Source organism: Bombus affinis, chromosome 2 (genome assembly GCF_024516045.1).
Source record: "Bombus affinis isolate iyBomAffi1 chromosome 2, iyBomAffi1.2, whole genome shotgun sequence".
Lineage (NCBI taxonomy): Eukaryota > Metazoa > Arthropoda > Insecta > Hymenoptera > Apidae > Bombus > Bombus affinis.
The window spans coordinates 8,146,131-8,163,222 of record NC_066345.1 but is presented as its reverse complement, the minus strand read 5'-3'; the positions used below and the strand labels follow the sequence as shown (position 1 = coordinate 8,163,222).

Here is a 17,092-nt window from a genome sequence, read left to right as displayed (position 1 = left end):
CAACCGTAGTTCAAGATACCTTTGGAATCGGTGTCAACTGGTCATCGTGGGTAAACATAATGAGATGTCAGCACCAGTGCTTCGTTGATAACGCGTCTTCTGAATGATGCCCCGTTTATCATTCGTTTTGATAGAGAAATATGTAGTAGGGGAGCATTGCCATTGACAGAAGAGCGAGCCTCAGTTACCCCGCGTTTATTCGCGTAAACTAGAGCGCTCATAGCGCTCAGTGATTTTTTAGTTACTCGGCGGACGAGGGAGGTCACGAGCAAGGAAAGACTCGAGGATCGCGATCCATATAGGACTCGCGACCTGGAAGTCCTTCCTGAGTCCATGCGGAAGCACGTGGCCTAAGGTCAAGGTGAGACTAATAGAATTCTCGCGTGTTTTCGCTTTCTCTTGCATACTTTGTGCTCTCTGTTGTAAGTGCTAATATTTCTATCAGGATCGCTTATTTTTCCGCACTATTTTATTACACATTTAGTCAATTGCTAAAATATCTTGCGAATTACATCGTACGTATATAAATGGTCATGTGCTCCTATTGCAGTGCATACAAGCTTAGTTAAACGCATCTCACGGTTTTTTTTATATACAATTTATAATATTATTTATACATCGTGTTTCATAAGAATATTGGATCTTTTGGGAAACAAAAATTCTATCGGTTATCATAGTAAGTAGATGATAGTATAGCGTCTACGTTCTTTATTCGATGTTCACGTAACTGTTTAAAAACAATGTAGCTTTGTCATTTTTACACATGACAGTCAAATATCTATCATTATCGTACTATGGTGTGCAACATTGTTCATTGGATTTATTTGATACGTACAATAGCTTCTGCGTACAATGACAATTTTAATCTTCCATCTTTTCATTTTGCTCTATTTGTCAATTCTTTCTCGCTCTAAATATTTCATTTGGCGGAATTTTCATCCTATTCTTTCATAAATATGTTACGTTGATCAACATTACTTTAAATTGATCGTTTTACTCTATAGATTGGCATAGAACTATCTTAGGTTATTACATTATATCATCTATTATATCATTATAACTATTATATCTATTATATCATCATGGACGTTTTTTGTCGACATTTACTTCCATTCACAACTGTTTACCGGTTTCTCGTACATCTATAGTTCCATTACGCGCATGTTTCGCGTATAAAACTGTTCGTGCTTTTGATTAATAGCCGATGCCGGAAGCTCGTAACGTTTCACAGTACTTACTAATTACAGTACATAGTCATCGTCATGGACCTTATATGACTTTCAGTGAATTTTATTGTTTATGAGAACATCATCGTAACATTTAGCTTTTCTCAGTTGTATTTTAATTTCTCTCTTTCAATTCTTGTCTATTTAGCAGTTTTATCGCGAACGACGAACGTCAACCAAGCCTTGACAATTTTTGCACAAGCTTTTAATTGAAATCTTTGTTTTTACGTTGAACGTTGCTGGTATTGCGACTTCTTCACACTCGCGAATATATCATAAAGTTAGGTTCGCGATTCTTTGCGTGCTTCTTGTAGCACGACGAGGCGGAAGTAACAATCGGCTGGAACTCCGTATTAATGCAGTCTCCGAGCGTCACAACGAAATCTATACCCAGTTAAATTGCAATTGCGTAATCATCTCAGGTGCCCGTGGCGCACTCGACAATTACCAAGGAAATCGTTGGTAAATAAATCCATTACATCGTTTGACTTTTTGACATTTGCATACATGAGACATGCATATTACCTTTTTTCTTTGGTGAGAAATGTAATATTATAATGATTCTTCTAACTGTTAGACGATGTTATATACGAATTTCGCTTTATCGCTTTATGCAACGAGACATGCATACGCAGTATCTGAACATTTAGCAAACAAATTATTTGACAATATGAATTTCAGTTTGCAAAGTTGTTATCTTCCCTACGAATCGCGGATCTTTCTAAGAATGATTTGCGAATGCTATTATTGGACATATTTAATCACATTGAGCATTACTCTATTTTATTGTAATTTCTCATTAGGTACTAAGTGTCACTTGTGCGTGCTTTTAACGTGTACGCTATGCTCGTATGTAACTTGCAAAATTTTCAGATATTTTACCAACGAACTTTTCACACGTTGAATTCATAATGTAAAATCATACATACGTTACACATATGCGTCAGTGATTACGAAAGTGACCTAAGTCAGGAATTTAAAAAAAACGAGTTTATCGCTTATTCTGCGTTGTATTTATTTACATTACAATAATCTGGAAGAATTTCTGCAAGGTAGTAGAAATTGAATTGGATTGAATTGGTTGTTGCGCCGTTGAGCTGAATTCAGTTCGTGCGTCAAACGCAAAACTTTAATAATTTCTTCTTCAAAACACTTTCGTAATCACAGGCACGTATTTCCATGATTGACTTTATTTATTATCATTCGTTAATCTTAATTTTGTAATTTCAATTTCCCTCTTTCTAATGACAATTTCGCTGTATTGCGGAATTTTATTCACGGTCGATTAACAAGCGTATTATAAAGTGATATCACTCTTGTGTCGAAAGTGTCATTGATAAGACTGACTGTGCTTATTTATGAACTTGATTCATGAAATTGTCTATTACAGAAAGGATAGGAACCATTGGTTTTTCCAGCTGTAAGATATTCACGAGTTGAGAAGCTTTTTCAAAAATGTGTAAACTTGAAATATTACGAGGCATTAGAGAGCTAGGATGTCGATACTTTTCATACGTATCATTATTTTAGTTCCTCCGCTCGTCAATTCTGTGTTATCGCAATTAGACGATTTATTAAATATGGGAAAATTCATCATGAGTGGGGAATACATCTAAACATATCTAAAGATTTTTCAAAGTAGGTAATTCATTTATTTGAAACAGATTTGTTAACGCAGAAACGTTTTGTCGTGATTTATATCCGAAAATTCGGGCTAATCGTTACTAGAATGTAAGATCTGATGCAGCGAATCAGATAAAATTAACATTTGCACACATACATTCGTCGAAACAACGCTTTGAATCATTGCAGCCATATAATTTATTCTACATATATTTATATGATAATGAGGAAGGATTAATGAAATGCTAATAAATGGAGCGACCGCTGCTAATCATTAAATGATTAAAACGGCTTATAACGGTAGATAACAGACTTATCGTTGCTAAAGGAATTGTATGGAAGAGAGAAGTGTTCTATAGAGAAGTTAATGCAATTATTATAATTGACCTTGTTAGCTTTTTATTTCTATACACATATACATGTGGTTTATAGGCTCTTCATATTTGATATTACGTTTAAACATGATGAACATGTTTTTCGTATCTTTGTCGAGGCACATGATTTTCTTTTACTCGGATCATTCGATATAATAAACAGTTATTTACAATTTTTTACATAGATAAACAAAAATAATTCATATTAGTTGTTTGATAAAAAAAAGCAAAAATACATAAATTATTGCGATATTTGATGATTTATAGTAGTATGCGAAAGTATTGGTCTGTAAATCGCATCAGTAATAAAGATCTATCGTTATACCGTTATCAGAAAATTATTCGTTCTTTATTCTTCGTTTCTAATATCGATATTAACCCATTAATTTCCATACTCTTTGCGTGTTGAACTGTTCGTGTCAGTTTATATGATATTATAAAAGATAATCGTGGCATGATACTTTAGCAAGTTACTGTACAAAATGAAGAGCTTTTAACAAATTATAAGTGAAATACGATATGTATTTTATTCTCCGATCAGATTGTAATTAACACGGTGTATACCATATATCGTCGTTAGAATGTTAATAAGGAAATATTTTATAACAATTTTCTAAAATGTTCCAAAAAATTCGGAAAAATGAGATATGTGAATGTTACAGTGCAGTCGGAGGGATGAGCAAAGGTTGTGGAGTTTGTGGGATTTATCCCCGATGGCTACGAGATCGTGCTACCCCAAAAAATTTCATCGCCGTGTACGGGCTTCTCGGTACTGTACAGGCGATGGCCTTTATTTATATCGTCGTCACCCTCACAACCTTGGAAAAGAGATTTAAGATACCTAGTCGGACAACTGGTAAGAACCTTTTGACTTTATTAACCTGTCACCTTGTTTCGTTTACCTGTATAATTCGAGTTATAATTATCGCCTTTGGAATAATGTGATCGAACATATTAATTAATTCCAAGGTTTAAAATAAAAAGTGCTATGTGAGATAGTTTCTGATTATTCTCGTACTTCATCGAACGTTCTATTATCTCAAAGTATATGAGATATATTATTGTTAAATAGATGTATGCAAGACGTTAAAATAATTGTGTTAAATTCGTTAAAGATTTACAGTCGTAGCTGAAAGAAGTAAAAAATACTTAATCGATATAGAAGCTAAAATATATTTCTCGATAACGCGTTAAATACAAGGAATGAAGCAAATCTGAAAATATATTAAAGAAATCTAAGAAGAAATGTTATCGTTAACATAAAAGGGAACATAGAATATAAAACAACTTTTATAAACTGTGTTTAGTATGTCTTCCTTTCATATGAATATTCACTTGTATAAATTATGAATTGACGTATAATGTAGAAATATTTAAGTGTTCGTTGCCTTGTCTCATATTCTCTGACGAACGTACAGTTTTTACTCGTCATCAAAATTTTATATTTTCTATTATAAACGATTTTATATTATAATCCAATTTTCTATTATAAACGAATGGACTAAATTCATTAAGCTCCCAAAGAAGATATGAAATTATAACAGAAATATTGATCCTAGAATCTATGCTGAATATATTGTACTTTACAAGACTTTTTCAAATTTTACATCCTTTCGTTTTTCAATATCTTATGTATTAACGACAAAATTTCAAAAAATTCTATGTAAATAATTATATTTTCTCTGATTTTATGTTATCGTAACGTGCATCACATAAAACCGACTCTTTCGTGCAACAATAATAAAATCTGTCCGAGATATAGGAAGCCGTGAACATTCGAGTATTTCGCGGTTCTTATTTTTACTGTGATTTCTCTCGTCACTGATACCGAGTAGCCAAGTGTTACGATTCTAGTCGTATTAAAGTACTTGGACTTGCATTTGCACACGTACACGCATTCGGCCCCGACGAAAGATAAATCGCGTGTCGGTGTGCGTTCGTCTAGTAAGTAGAGTGTCGCAATCATAGAAGTGAGAAATCTGTCGTTAGAATAACGAGTGCTGGATACTATAAAGACACACGAACATACTGTTATAGAATATGCTGTTTTCAAAGATCCTGCATGCTTTTTACTTTTAAAAAGGCGATTAATTTTTAGGCCAAGATAGAACGCAGATGGATAAAAATTATCCTATACTTTTTAAAAGTAATGTACGTATAGTTATAATTATTCGTGGTTGGATATTTCGGATACGTTATAAATTTCGAAAATTACTTTGTATTAGGTGAAATTTATTACTGATTTTTTTTATTATTATTGTTGCTATTGCTTAATTTTATTGGACAAAGTTAAAAAGCGTATTAAATAGATGTATGGAGAATTGCGAATTAGTAGACATTTGAAACCTGCTTCTGTGAAGTTTAGTATTAGTCAAAAACGTGTGTGTGTAGATTTATTATATAAAACTGTTCCTGTCTAAACTTCGTCTAACGCTCATCGACTAATTACGCGTCGCCGTGCTCTGCCCCTACTACCGCTAATTTTCGTTAGGATTCTTAGGTCATTTTAATTATTATAAAACTCTCGACCAAGCAATATGTCTCCGAAGAAATATAGAGCGGTGGGTTCGCGCGCAAACTTTTAACCCACAAAGACATTGTGATAATAAAACAATTCTGATACGAAATAATCATCGTCTTCCTTCGCTATTTTATCAATTTCGATTTCATCCCATCGTTAAAGTTGCTCCGCGTTTAACACGCGAAATCAATCAATGACAACGCATCAACAATTCCTTTTCAATTATTCTATATATTCAATCATAATTTTCTACTAGATAATGATATCAACATCATCGAATATAATTTTTAATTAATTTCATTGAATATAGATTATTGGATTAATAGCAATAGGTGTCATATTATGCGTACGTATTATTTACGTGTCTTATATATATTGATTAGATGTTACATATATTACATTTTTCATTTTATCAAGAATGATTTAACAAAACAAAAAAGCCTGATTCGCTTAAAAAAAGCCTTAGTAGTAATGAATATCGCGCAAACTTATTGCCGAGTCCACGTGTAATGATGTTAATCTAATTGACCTCGCTTTGATTTTTCAAATTAATCCTTTATTGTCATCTTCTTTCGTTCGAGTCTCACAATTGTATGATGCAAAAGAATCGAAGAACTCTCGTTTGTTTCGCTCATCACCCTGGCTATTAACTGGCCCACCGATTGAAACATTATTTGCATCGTGGACACGCAATTGGATGAACATTAATTACGTGTTACAGCGGCTGCGTGAGAAATCGATACAACTCTTACGCACACGAACGTGTAGTATTCAGCCGGTGGACTTCGCGGTTTTACGAGGTCGGTGTTATTACGTTGATTCGATCGATCGATATCTATACATATCCATTGGAGTTAACGATACAAAACGATACGTTTTGTCGAATTCCGTGATTTTTTAAAAACGAAACAAATATGGATAATTAGTGGTGGATAATTAGGCAAAATTCTATGCGAGGATCGTAGGAAACAAAGCTGATAAGTTCGCCTTTACAGATTTTCCTGATTTTAATACCATCAGTTATCTAAAAAATAGTACTTGATGTAATATAAGTACATAACTTAATATAACACAGTCGAAAATGAGAATAATACGTCTAATTTAGGACGATAACATATTTACAAACAGTTGATAAATTCACTCGGTTTCCTGAAAAAGTGAGAATATTTCTCTGTTTCGTTTAATATTTTTGGAACGTTCTGGAGGATAGCAAAAATTTAATGCAAAAACGAAATAGAATAGTGTCTTCTTTATTTCAAAGTTGTTGTTTTATATTAAACAATCGAATAAAATTGTTTTATTATTGTAAAATTGCTCTCCTATAAGAAAAGACTAAAAATGCGATTTATACATTTGTGCTCTTTTGTTGAAGTCTCCATATTATAATATTATCATTAATTTCAATAAATCAACTAAATGTATGGAACAAAGGAGAAGAAATATTAGTAGTCGCGGTTAGGATTTACAGAATCATACTAACGTCCAGCTTAAAAGAAAAATATTATTTCTATTGGCGTACGTGGTTAATCTTTATGATTTGATATTATGGTTTAAAAAACATAGCTTTTTGATCAAAGTACAGTTATTTAACACTTGATGGACATGTAGATCATTAGTGTACATGTAGTATCATTTATTATTTTCGATTTGATTGTTTTCTATGGATAAGATGATATAGAGATGTATAAGAGATGCATGATTTTTTGACATCTTGCAAATATTCAGATTAATCATTCTCCACAGTCTACCTGTTTTATGAATACATATCATGCTTAAATTGAAAGTAAACTCTATACAGTAATTTAATTAGTTACATTAATGCTTTTAATTTTTTAACTTTATTTTTCTGTTGCATCAACCCATTTCAGTGATTAGTAACTACATTAATTTACACAACTAAACATTATATTACATTAATTTACATAGGCAAACACAGATATTACGTTAAATTAAACAAAAAATTCTGACATGTATCAAGAGAATTGTAATACTTTGTTTTAAATATTTTGGAAAAATTTAGCATCTCGTAGTTGCAACGTCTATTATTTATACGAAAAATCGTTTGAAATAATATTCTCATAATAATCATTTCTTTTAATAATCTATCATAATAATCATTTGAGTACAATATTCATTTGATCCTTCAACGTATTGAGAAATTTGTTCAACTAATCATTTTTCAGAGATTCTAAGCAATTATTCTCCAGAAATGCAGATTCTACAAAGAGCATTTATAATATCAATATCTTTAAGCGATGGCTATATTTGAAAAAATATTTGTAATGAACTCGGTCCGTTTAATTTAATTAATAGAAGATCGTGAAATTCAACAAACTGTTTCTTCTGTATAATGTATCGATATAAGATATAAATTAATTAAAAGAATTAATTACAAAGTCATTATTATAATTAATATCTTATAAATTATTCACAATAATTTCGAATCTTTTCGAAACAAATAACTTCCTTGTAACTTTGATCGGCTACATGCTAAACTAATCTTCATTTCGTCTTATCATAATTTGATACTTTTCTATTACAGAGAGTAGAATAATTCAACTTACTAAAGTTTTGCTTTAATATGATGTTGATTGAATTTACAATTTCGAGCTTCGTACATAATGATATACGATATACGTCAACGTGTGTTTACACAATTATGTACGATAATCGTCATAAATAAAAATCAAGCATTGTTCTCATTGCATCTCTTCTTATACCACGAAATAAGAAATAGTCACGTCATATGAATTCATTTGATTCGAATTTATTTCAGGATTAATCCTTTCTGGCAATGAGATCTCTCAAATTTTATCTCTGATATTAACGTACTACGGAGGTTCTGGTCACCGTCCAAGATGGATCGCGGTTGGTGTCGGTCTTAGTGCCTTCTCGTGCCTAGTCCTCGCTCTTCCACACTTCCTGTTCGGACCAGGACGAGATGCTTTGGCATTAACGAAGGAGTACCTTGACCAAACTCTGCTGAACGCAACCACAGTACCCCAAGATCTAGCAATTTGTCCACGCGTCATCAAACCAGACCATTGCGACGAGGAAACGCTCTTGGACGTCAGCATTCTTCCACGACTCTTGGTCTTCCTCTCTCAGTTTATCCTTGGAATCGGTACCACTCTCTATTATGGTCTTGGTCAAACGTACCTGGATGACAATACCAAAAAGAAGAATACTCCGATGCTTCTAGGTAAATATTTATTCTATGTAAATATTTATTGATATAAGCGAACCACGGATATTTATGCAAACTCATATTTTTATGAATATAGCGAAAAAGGTGGAACAGAGATAAAATGAAAGATTATTTTGTTTATTAAATATCACAACGAATACCATATTTTGGATACTATATGTGTACATTGTATATTATTTGCATTGTGTGCATTTATGCAGCTTAAAATTTCTGTCTTGTTATTTGGTAAGATCTTTATTTTCAAATTTAATTTTTGATATTCAAACAGTAAATGTATATATGTATATATATGTATATATGAATTGTAAAAGATACTTTTGACATGCGTGTTTTAACAGGTAATTTGAATTTATAATCTGTTGATTTCATAGGAAGGTAGTAAGTACTAGTTCTAATCATCGATTTATCATTAATTTGTACACGCTGATCAAATTCAAATAGTGTATCTATGCAAGGTACTATAATGTAATGTATTAAAGTTTTATAATTTAATGTACGTGTAAATGTAAATAGATCGCCAAATTCTACCGTTGTTCAGGGTTAAGATTATTGATTTAGATGCGTGGATAGGAAGTTCCAAGATGTTAAGCTATAAATATTTCTTTTGCATCTAAATGCAACGACTAGCTAATTTTAAAACATTAAGAAAACATGGACCGATTTTCACATTTTCTTTTACTTTTCTAATTTATTTGTAAAATATGTAAGCTTTTTTTTTAATATTTCAGTGATGAAAACTTTAATAATATCTATAAATAAAGCTTGAAGAAACTCTCTTCCTCTCTGTTGCTTTTAATAAATATTTACCAAATATTTTTTGTACCAAGTAATTTTAGCAGCCAACACAGTATAGGTACAAACATAAATTCGTTATTTTACTGGGAATCAATCTTGCATGGTTGATAATTTTATTTACTTGATTTTGAATCTTTTTAATTGTACTTTGAAACAAATTTTAGGAAACTCAATCATTATATATTTTCATTTAATATTATAATTAATACTATTCAAGTTACATATAATTCGTAAATTCTAAAAGGTTCGAATATATATTTCAATTTAATTAATAGAAATAATGAATAATTATTTTTTTCATTATTAATTGCCCAAATATCTGCGTCATGTACAATTTATAGAACACAAGAATATTAATTTTTATTTAATCTTTATCCAGGTTTCACCTTTGCTCTGAGAACTGTTGGGCCAGCAATAGGATTCCTACTGGGTTATGGTTGTCTCAGTTTGTACATAGATCCCAGTCTACATCCTGTAATTACAAAAAAGGATCCACGCTGGTTAGGTGCATGGTGGCTCGGTTGGATTATTCTAGGCGCCACTATGGGCATGTTCGCTATTCTAATAGCAATGTTTCCACGAAATTTACCGACAGAAACAAATACTGCAATCGACACTGCCAAGAAGGTGAAATATGATTAATACTATAGAATTTATCGTTCAATGCATAATACGAATTTAATACAATATATAGTTTGCTTACCTTGCAATGTCTACATATGCGGCTTGCGTATGCACAAAAACGTATCGATAATGTTGAAATTAGATATAAAGATCTTAGGAGTACTTATATAATTTATGATAAAAATACTGCTTAGTGAATATGTAGTATCAATATTCTTTCAAGTTGAATTGTGCAATATACAATGATGTAATTATGTATTCGTGATACAGTTAAAGGAGCAAATTGTTGTTTGCATAATAGCTATTTTAGATAAAATATGGACATTTTCAAAGTGACGTGTAAAATAATAATCGTAATGATTGCAACGGTAAAGTTTTACTAAAGATTTTTGATTGCTCTTAATAATAGAATTTTAAAACATCATATCTTCACTCATATGTCTAAGTAGATAAGTGGAAATATCAACAAGAAAATTAACTAATTGAATTACTTGCTATATTTTCTGTATAGGTATACATACTCACTTTGAAATATTTGATTACATTTTATATGTACGTCTTTCACATATGTTCACACGTCTTTTTTTTAGTCGATGATTTAATGATACTTTATGCATTTTTTTTCAGGATGGTAGTATTCCATTGAAATTGCACCTAACTGTGCAAGAGCAATACATGAAGCCGATGGAACCAAGAAAGTCTTTAGAAAGTGAATACATTCCAACTATGCGTGAATTTCCGAAAGCGATGATGAGGTTGCTAACAAATTGGCTGTTAACTTTCAATAATCTAAGCGGAGTGTTTTACGTGTTAGGTGCTTCGGCATACATAACATTTTTGGCGAAATATCTTGAGGTTCAATACAGCACATCTGCTGCTGGTGGTACTGTGATTGCAGGTGTGTCACTTGAAAAAATTACGTTTTGAAAATAACTGTTGTTAGTTATTTAACTCTTTCAGGACTCAATCTTTCTTTGATTGCGTAGACAAGATTTTTTATTAATAATAAAAACACGATTTTCCTCATGTCTTTGTAAAGAAGACACGTCGTATTAAAATGTATCAAATGTATCAAATACAGTGCATTAGAATGTAAAGATCGGATTGTCGACAATGAATTTATTGTTTAACTCATTGGCATGCAGTCGTCTGCCAAAGTTTGAAATGTTGTGTATTTTAGCTCTTGGTTGTTCAACAACTCGATATATAATATTTTGCAGACTGTATTTCTTTCTAACTGTTGATTATTAAGGATAATAGATAGTGATTTTGTTTGAGAAAAAATAATGTATAACGGAAACTTTTAATGTAGAAATAACTGATATGCCAATGGATTAATTGATAATTTGTTAATGTACAGTGTTGCGTATATGCAAACATCAGTCCTGTAAGGGTTAAAATAATTGATTACCAAAGTATGTAATTCGTCAAAGCTATTAAACATAAGATTTTATATTTTAAGGTCCGATATCGCTTGTTGGTATGGTACTAGGATTTCTGCTTTCTGGATTAATCATTAGCAAATTTAAACCTGGTCCTAGACCATTGTTAGCGTGGAATGTGTTTGTCGGTATTTGTTTCGTCGCTGGTCAGATACTCTTTATATTTCTTGGTTGTTCCGATACCGGCATTCAGGGTCTCAACTTAGAGACTATGCAGTGAGTACGTTTTCTTGCTTATAGAACATTGTTTACATTACTCTCAGATTAGAAATAAAAGCTCCGTTATAAATAAAGGAAAGTGGAAAAGTACAATTTCATGAAGCCGCCACTAAGAATAAAGTAATGTGTAAAGGAAAATAATATAAGAAAGAACCTATAGATTGATCTACAAGGAATTAAATTGTAAATTCATTTGTAACTCTTTATGTTGAAAATGTGATAATTTTATTATTACTCCTGTTTTTCTCAAAATCTTGTAATATAGTAGTGCTCTAATATGTAACAAGATAATTGTAATTAATTATGAATAGAGTCGCTTTATTATGTTAACATAAAAATATATACTGATAGAAATAATTAGTATTTGAATTATTCTTAGTAAAGAGCATTACATTCTCTAGAAATCATCGGATAAAACATTTCTTTAGGATTTATTATACTTCTCTGTTAACGTAAGTTATCATTCTTTTTTAATATGTAGAGCGCTGTTCATACAATTTAATGTGACTTTTACGTATTCTACATGAGTTACAGTATCTTGAAGTTACATATATTAAAAACATTAAATGCCAGGTCCAAGGAATATATTTTAGGATCATATGCGCATTCCTTGTATACAAATTATTAGAAAGTATAAAAATTATAATTTTTCGGAACTTCTGGATAACTGTTTGCTGTATTATTTGATATACATGAAACTACATAGTGTAAATCGATATTGAAGCTAAAATTTGATAATTATATAGTTAATTTTTCTAGCTACTTTTATTGAAGAATGTAATTCCCATAAGTTTCTAATTTCTTCATTACAATATAAGTAATAGAACAGAGGACTATATATGAAAACAAGTAAATTATTAACATATATTTATGATATTATAATTTTTTCTATAATACCATTTTCACAATATCTTCTCTATGTAATTATGCATTATTTGTACTTACTGTAATTGATTTGTACTTGATACTATGACATATCCTTTATGTATTTAAATATGATATTTAATACACGGTAAACTTTCATACTTATTTCTAAACGTATACTAACGTTATAAATCAGTTATACATTGCTGTGAAATTGTTATTTAACACCTTTATATTACAACGTTGTATCAATACGAATAAAATTTAGTTAATTCATTTTTGTTACAGGATGAACCTAACATTTAGTTGCAACACCGATTGTAACTGCGATGGCGTTAAATATTCTCCAGTCTGTCATTTATCATCGAAGACGACCTTTTTCTCTGCTTGCCATGCTGGTTGTCGAACAATAATTAACGACAAGGAATTTGGAAACTGCAGTTGTCTTCCTTTACTGAGCACGCCAGATCTCGAAAGTCACTTCGGATACACTACCGATTACAATCCGAGGAATCAATCGATCTACGTGAACGATCCACATACGATGAATTTTGACAAAGTCAGAGCTGGTCCATGCACGAATGACTGCAGCCGCCCTTATCTTTTGTTCACGGTGCTCACTTGTGTCATACAAACGTTAGCGTGTTCCGGAAAAATCGGCAACGTGCTGGTCAATTATCGCAGCGTCGAGAAGAAGGATAAAAGCTTCGCGCAGGGTATTACGCTGATGATCATTTCCTTGTTCGCGTTGATACCGGGCCCGATTATTTACGGAGCCATTATTGACTCGACTTGCTTGATTTGGGAGGAGTCCTGCGGAACCAAAGGAAACTGCTGGTTCCACCATGGAAGAAACTTCCGGTATTTAGTTAATATAACGTCAGCAGGTAAGTGTTTATTAATAGTAATTCTACAGTGTATTATACATTGTTTTGATTAAATGGGCGTCAGAGGGATAATCCAATTTGTCGAATATTCAGTCGAAACGGAGACAAAAAGTATTATATTTAGAAGTGACATGCTTTTAGTTAAAATACTTGACACACGTGGAAAGTGAAATGTAATAAATAGATTAGTATAGCGTAAAATAAGGTGGAAACGAAAAGTAAGTTGCTTAAAAATAAAATTTTATCTTCAAGAAAGTTGATTTCGAGAAAGTTGATTTCGAGAATGTGTAATATGTCAGAAGGGTACGTACGCACCTAACTTTGATATCGATAAACTAATAGAAACTAGTAGCTCATATCGACAACAAGCTTGTTATTAGTAGTAACATAGTAAGTGGTAAATTGCAACGTTAATTATGTTTGTAAATGTAAGCACATTTAGAAAGAGAGATGTATACTAAGGCCCATCAAATCATTAATTACACGTATAAATTTCTAAAAATGATTTTCTCGAAAATGAAGTCTTATTAGAAAAGTTTTATTTTCGCTCTTGATTTATGTTTTTTTTTTTTAAATTATGCCTGTTTGACAGTACTACGTTAGACTTTACGGTGCAGCCTATAGGAAAAGATATGCTGTGTAAATTTTCTCAATTTCCCTCAACTCAAACGCGTTTCAATTTTTACAACAGGAACGCTAAATAAATATTTATGATATACGTATAAAATTAGTAAAAGGGTAAAGCCTGATTAAAATTATATCAAACATACTGATTTGTACCATAAGAAAATAATTGTAACGTATACGTCTCCCTATTATGTATAAACAGACGTTTCTATCATACTCAGAAAAGTATCATAAAACATTGATTACATTATTACCTATTACAAAATAATGTAAATACAATAGTAGTTCGAATGGTAGCAAATAAGCGATAAAGAAGTCTAAAATTTTTATCTTATCTCGTCTGGATGGAACTTTAAAAAATATACCGTTACGGTGTAAATTATACCACAAGTAGTGACATAACGATTCGATTCTGATCCAATTGTAAACTTTCGATTGTTAATAATTAGGCATGCCTGATATTACAAGTTAAGTAATTTTGTTAAACAGAACAAATTAAATATCATCAAATGTTATTAGAAACTAGCATAGCTCTTCATTCATACGTTTTATTTTATTCATGTCGATGATGTAGTTAATCTTCGTTATACATATTGAATTTTTAGCGATCTCGTCATGGAAGTACTTCGTTATTGTACGACAATGTGTTTTCTTTTTTTAGGATTCTCCATAATAGGAGTGTTTTTCGATGCAGCGGTTTGTTATCTGGGGAAGAATTTGGATCTTTACGGCGCCCAAGAAAGCGACAGACACTGTGAATTTATTCGAGAGGACGAGGCGTCACAAACTGCCGACGGTGAGAAGAAGAAAGAAATGAACGGAAATGTAAACTAAAAGACGAGCAATAATCGTTTCTATCGATTACAAGTCAAAATGTTCCACGTAAAACACTAGGTTTTATTCGTTGTTATGTAAATTAAAAAAATTTCCATACTCAATATCGACGATTAGAATGATATTATTTTACATATCAAATTGCATAGGGGTATCTTTAATAACTTTCGCGTGTCTTATCGAATAGTTAGTTAGAAGGATCGACTGTAAATTAAAGTAAAATTCAAAGCATTTAAATAATGTCGATGTTCTTATCTTTTTTAAATTGCATTCCAGACTGCTAAAATATTTGCACGATTGTACAGCGTTATTCCTATCTATTTGTAAATAAAACATGAGTTTTTATTAAATTTCTGATCGTGTATGATCTTTCTTTTGATCGTTAAATGTTCTTGTGCAAGTAAATATTAAAAACTGATTTTCAAGGAAAATCGGGCTTTCTTCGTTAAATCTATGGCAAACAAAGTTATAATACTCGACGAGACAGAAACGTTTGATCGAACTGAAATCAAAACAACCAGGTATGTATATTTTGGCGTCAAATGCGTTGTTCCTTTGTAACAGTTAATCAAATTCGTTAAAAAGCGAGTTGCATAAAAGTAATGCTAACGCACAATGATGTATAACGAAATAATTAATAAAATATATTTTATCAAACTTTTATAAACTTATAATATATTTTCAATATATATATTTTAACAGTAAGTTGTTTAAACTATATCAATCAATTAGCACCAATAATGTAGTATTATGTGGCAAACGATTTCATTGTAAAACTATCATCATTTCCAGCACAATATAATGATTTCCAACTTATATATATTACTTATAACTTAGAAAAAGACATTTAGGCTCTATAAATATTCTATGATTTACGTCTAATCCTTGTACAACGAAGCCCGGGCTAATTTTATTTGGAAATATATATATCAATAGCTCACGAAAGTATTTAGATTCATAGATTCTGTTCTCGAATATGTCATGTGTGTTATGTAAAAGATTTTGTATGACATATAACATGATACAAGCAACATAATCACACTGGTAAAATTCGAAACAAATCGGAAAATGTATATAGAAGTTGCACGATATTTGTTGAAAATACACACTTTACGAAGGTGATGAAATTATTTAAACAATCGATTTTCTATGATATCAATTAATTTAGAGCGAACACCTTTAGCATTAATTATATGTTTATAGCAATTATTCACGCTACATATTAAATATTTTTTATCACTACAACGATAATCGTGTTTCATAATAACGCTAATGGAAAAAGTTTTGTACAACACACGTAATATATTCACAAAAATTTTCTATAATACGTGTCGTGAACCGTTGTGCATGAACGACTGTATTTTTTCATCCCTTAATATTCAATTTTCTTCGACTTGACCGGTCGAAACTGCGTAATTTTTTTAACGAGATTCGTTCTTGCCTATATAGATAATAACATATTGTTTTATAATTCTAACGCCAAATCTTACGTTCTTAATATAATAAAATGCAAAATACAAAACAGAAAGTGAAGAAAAAGCGGCGCTTTTATGAATACGAAAACGATTTGTCAAAAATTGTGTGTTGGCTGAGCTCGTGTTCCATGCGAGCATAAGCGTCAAGGAGTTAAATCAATTTAATTGTCACACAGGGGTAGAAAAGGGGTAATCTCCGCTGAGCAAGATTTGAATAAGAAAGTATGTTATATATTCGCAAAAATTTACTACATATCTGTAAGCAACAATTTTAATAAACCATGCAGATCACTGGTAACGCAACTGAGTTCGTCACCGGCGAACAGGGTAAGAAATGTTTACTTGATCGAGCGTATTTGAAATTTCGTTATAC

At 31.4% G+C, this 17,092-nt stretch overlaps 1 protein-coding gene across 2 annotated transcripts; it reads left to right on the top strand.

The window, feature by feature from the left end:
- Positions 1 to 167: 167 nt before the first annotated feature.
- Positions 168 to 15,594, top strand: LOC126923106 (solute carrier organic anion transporter family member 74D). Of its 2 annotated transcripts, none has more exons than XM_050736220.1 (8): positions 168 to 361; positions 3,891 to 4,079; positions 8,521 to 8,946; positions 10,127 to 10,374; positions 10,999 to 11,269; positions 11,834 to 12,029; positions 13,185 to 13,783; positions 15,072 to 15,594. In XM_050736220.1, the coding sequence occupies exons 2-8, from the start codon at positions 3,899 to 3,901 to the stop codon at positions 15,242 to 15,244; spliced, it is 2,094 nt and encodes a 697-aa protein (XP_050592177.1). In that variant the 5' UTR covers positions 168 to 361; positions 3,891 to 3,898; the 3' UTR covers positions 15,245 to 15,594. The 2 variants fall into 2 exon arrangements, with proteins under 2 accessions (XP_050592177.1, XP_050592166.1); XM_050736209.1 differs by having other exon boundaries at positions 169 to 361; positions 3,886 to 4,079.
- Positions 15,595 to 17,092: the final 1,498 nt, after the last annotated feature.

Coding starts and splice junctions, on each gene's coding strand:
- LOC126923106 (XM_050736220.1), top strand. CDS start 3,899: ATGAGCAAAGGTTGTGGAGTTTGTGGGATTTATCCCCGATGGCTACGA. Junction 4,080..8,520: donor GATACCTAGTCGGACAACTG/GTAAGAACCTTT, acceptor AATTTATTTCAG/GATTAATCCTTTCTGGCAAT. Junction 13,784..15,071: donor AGTTAATATAACGTCAGCAG/GTAAGTGTTTAT, acceptor TTCTTTTTTTAG/GATTCTCCATAATAGGAGTG.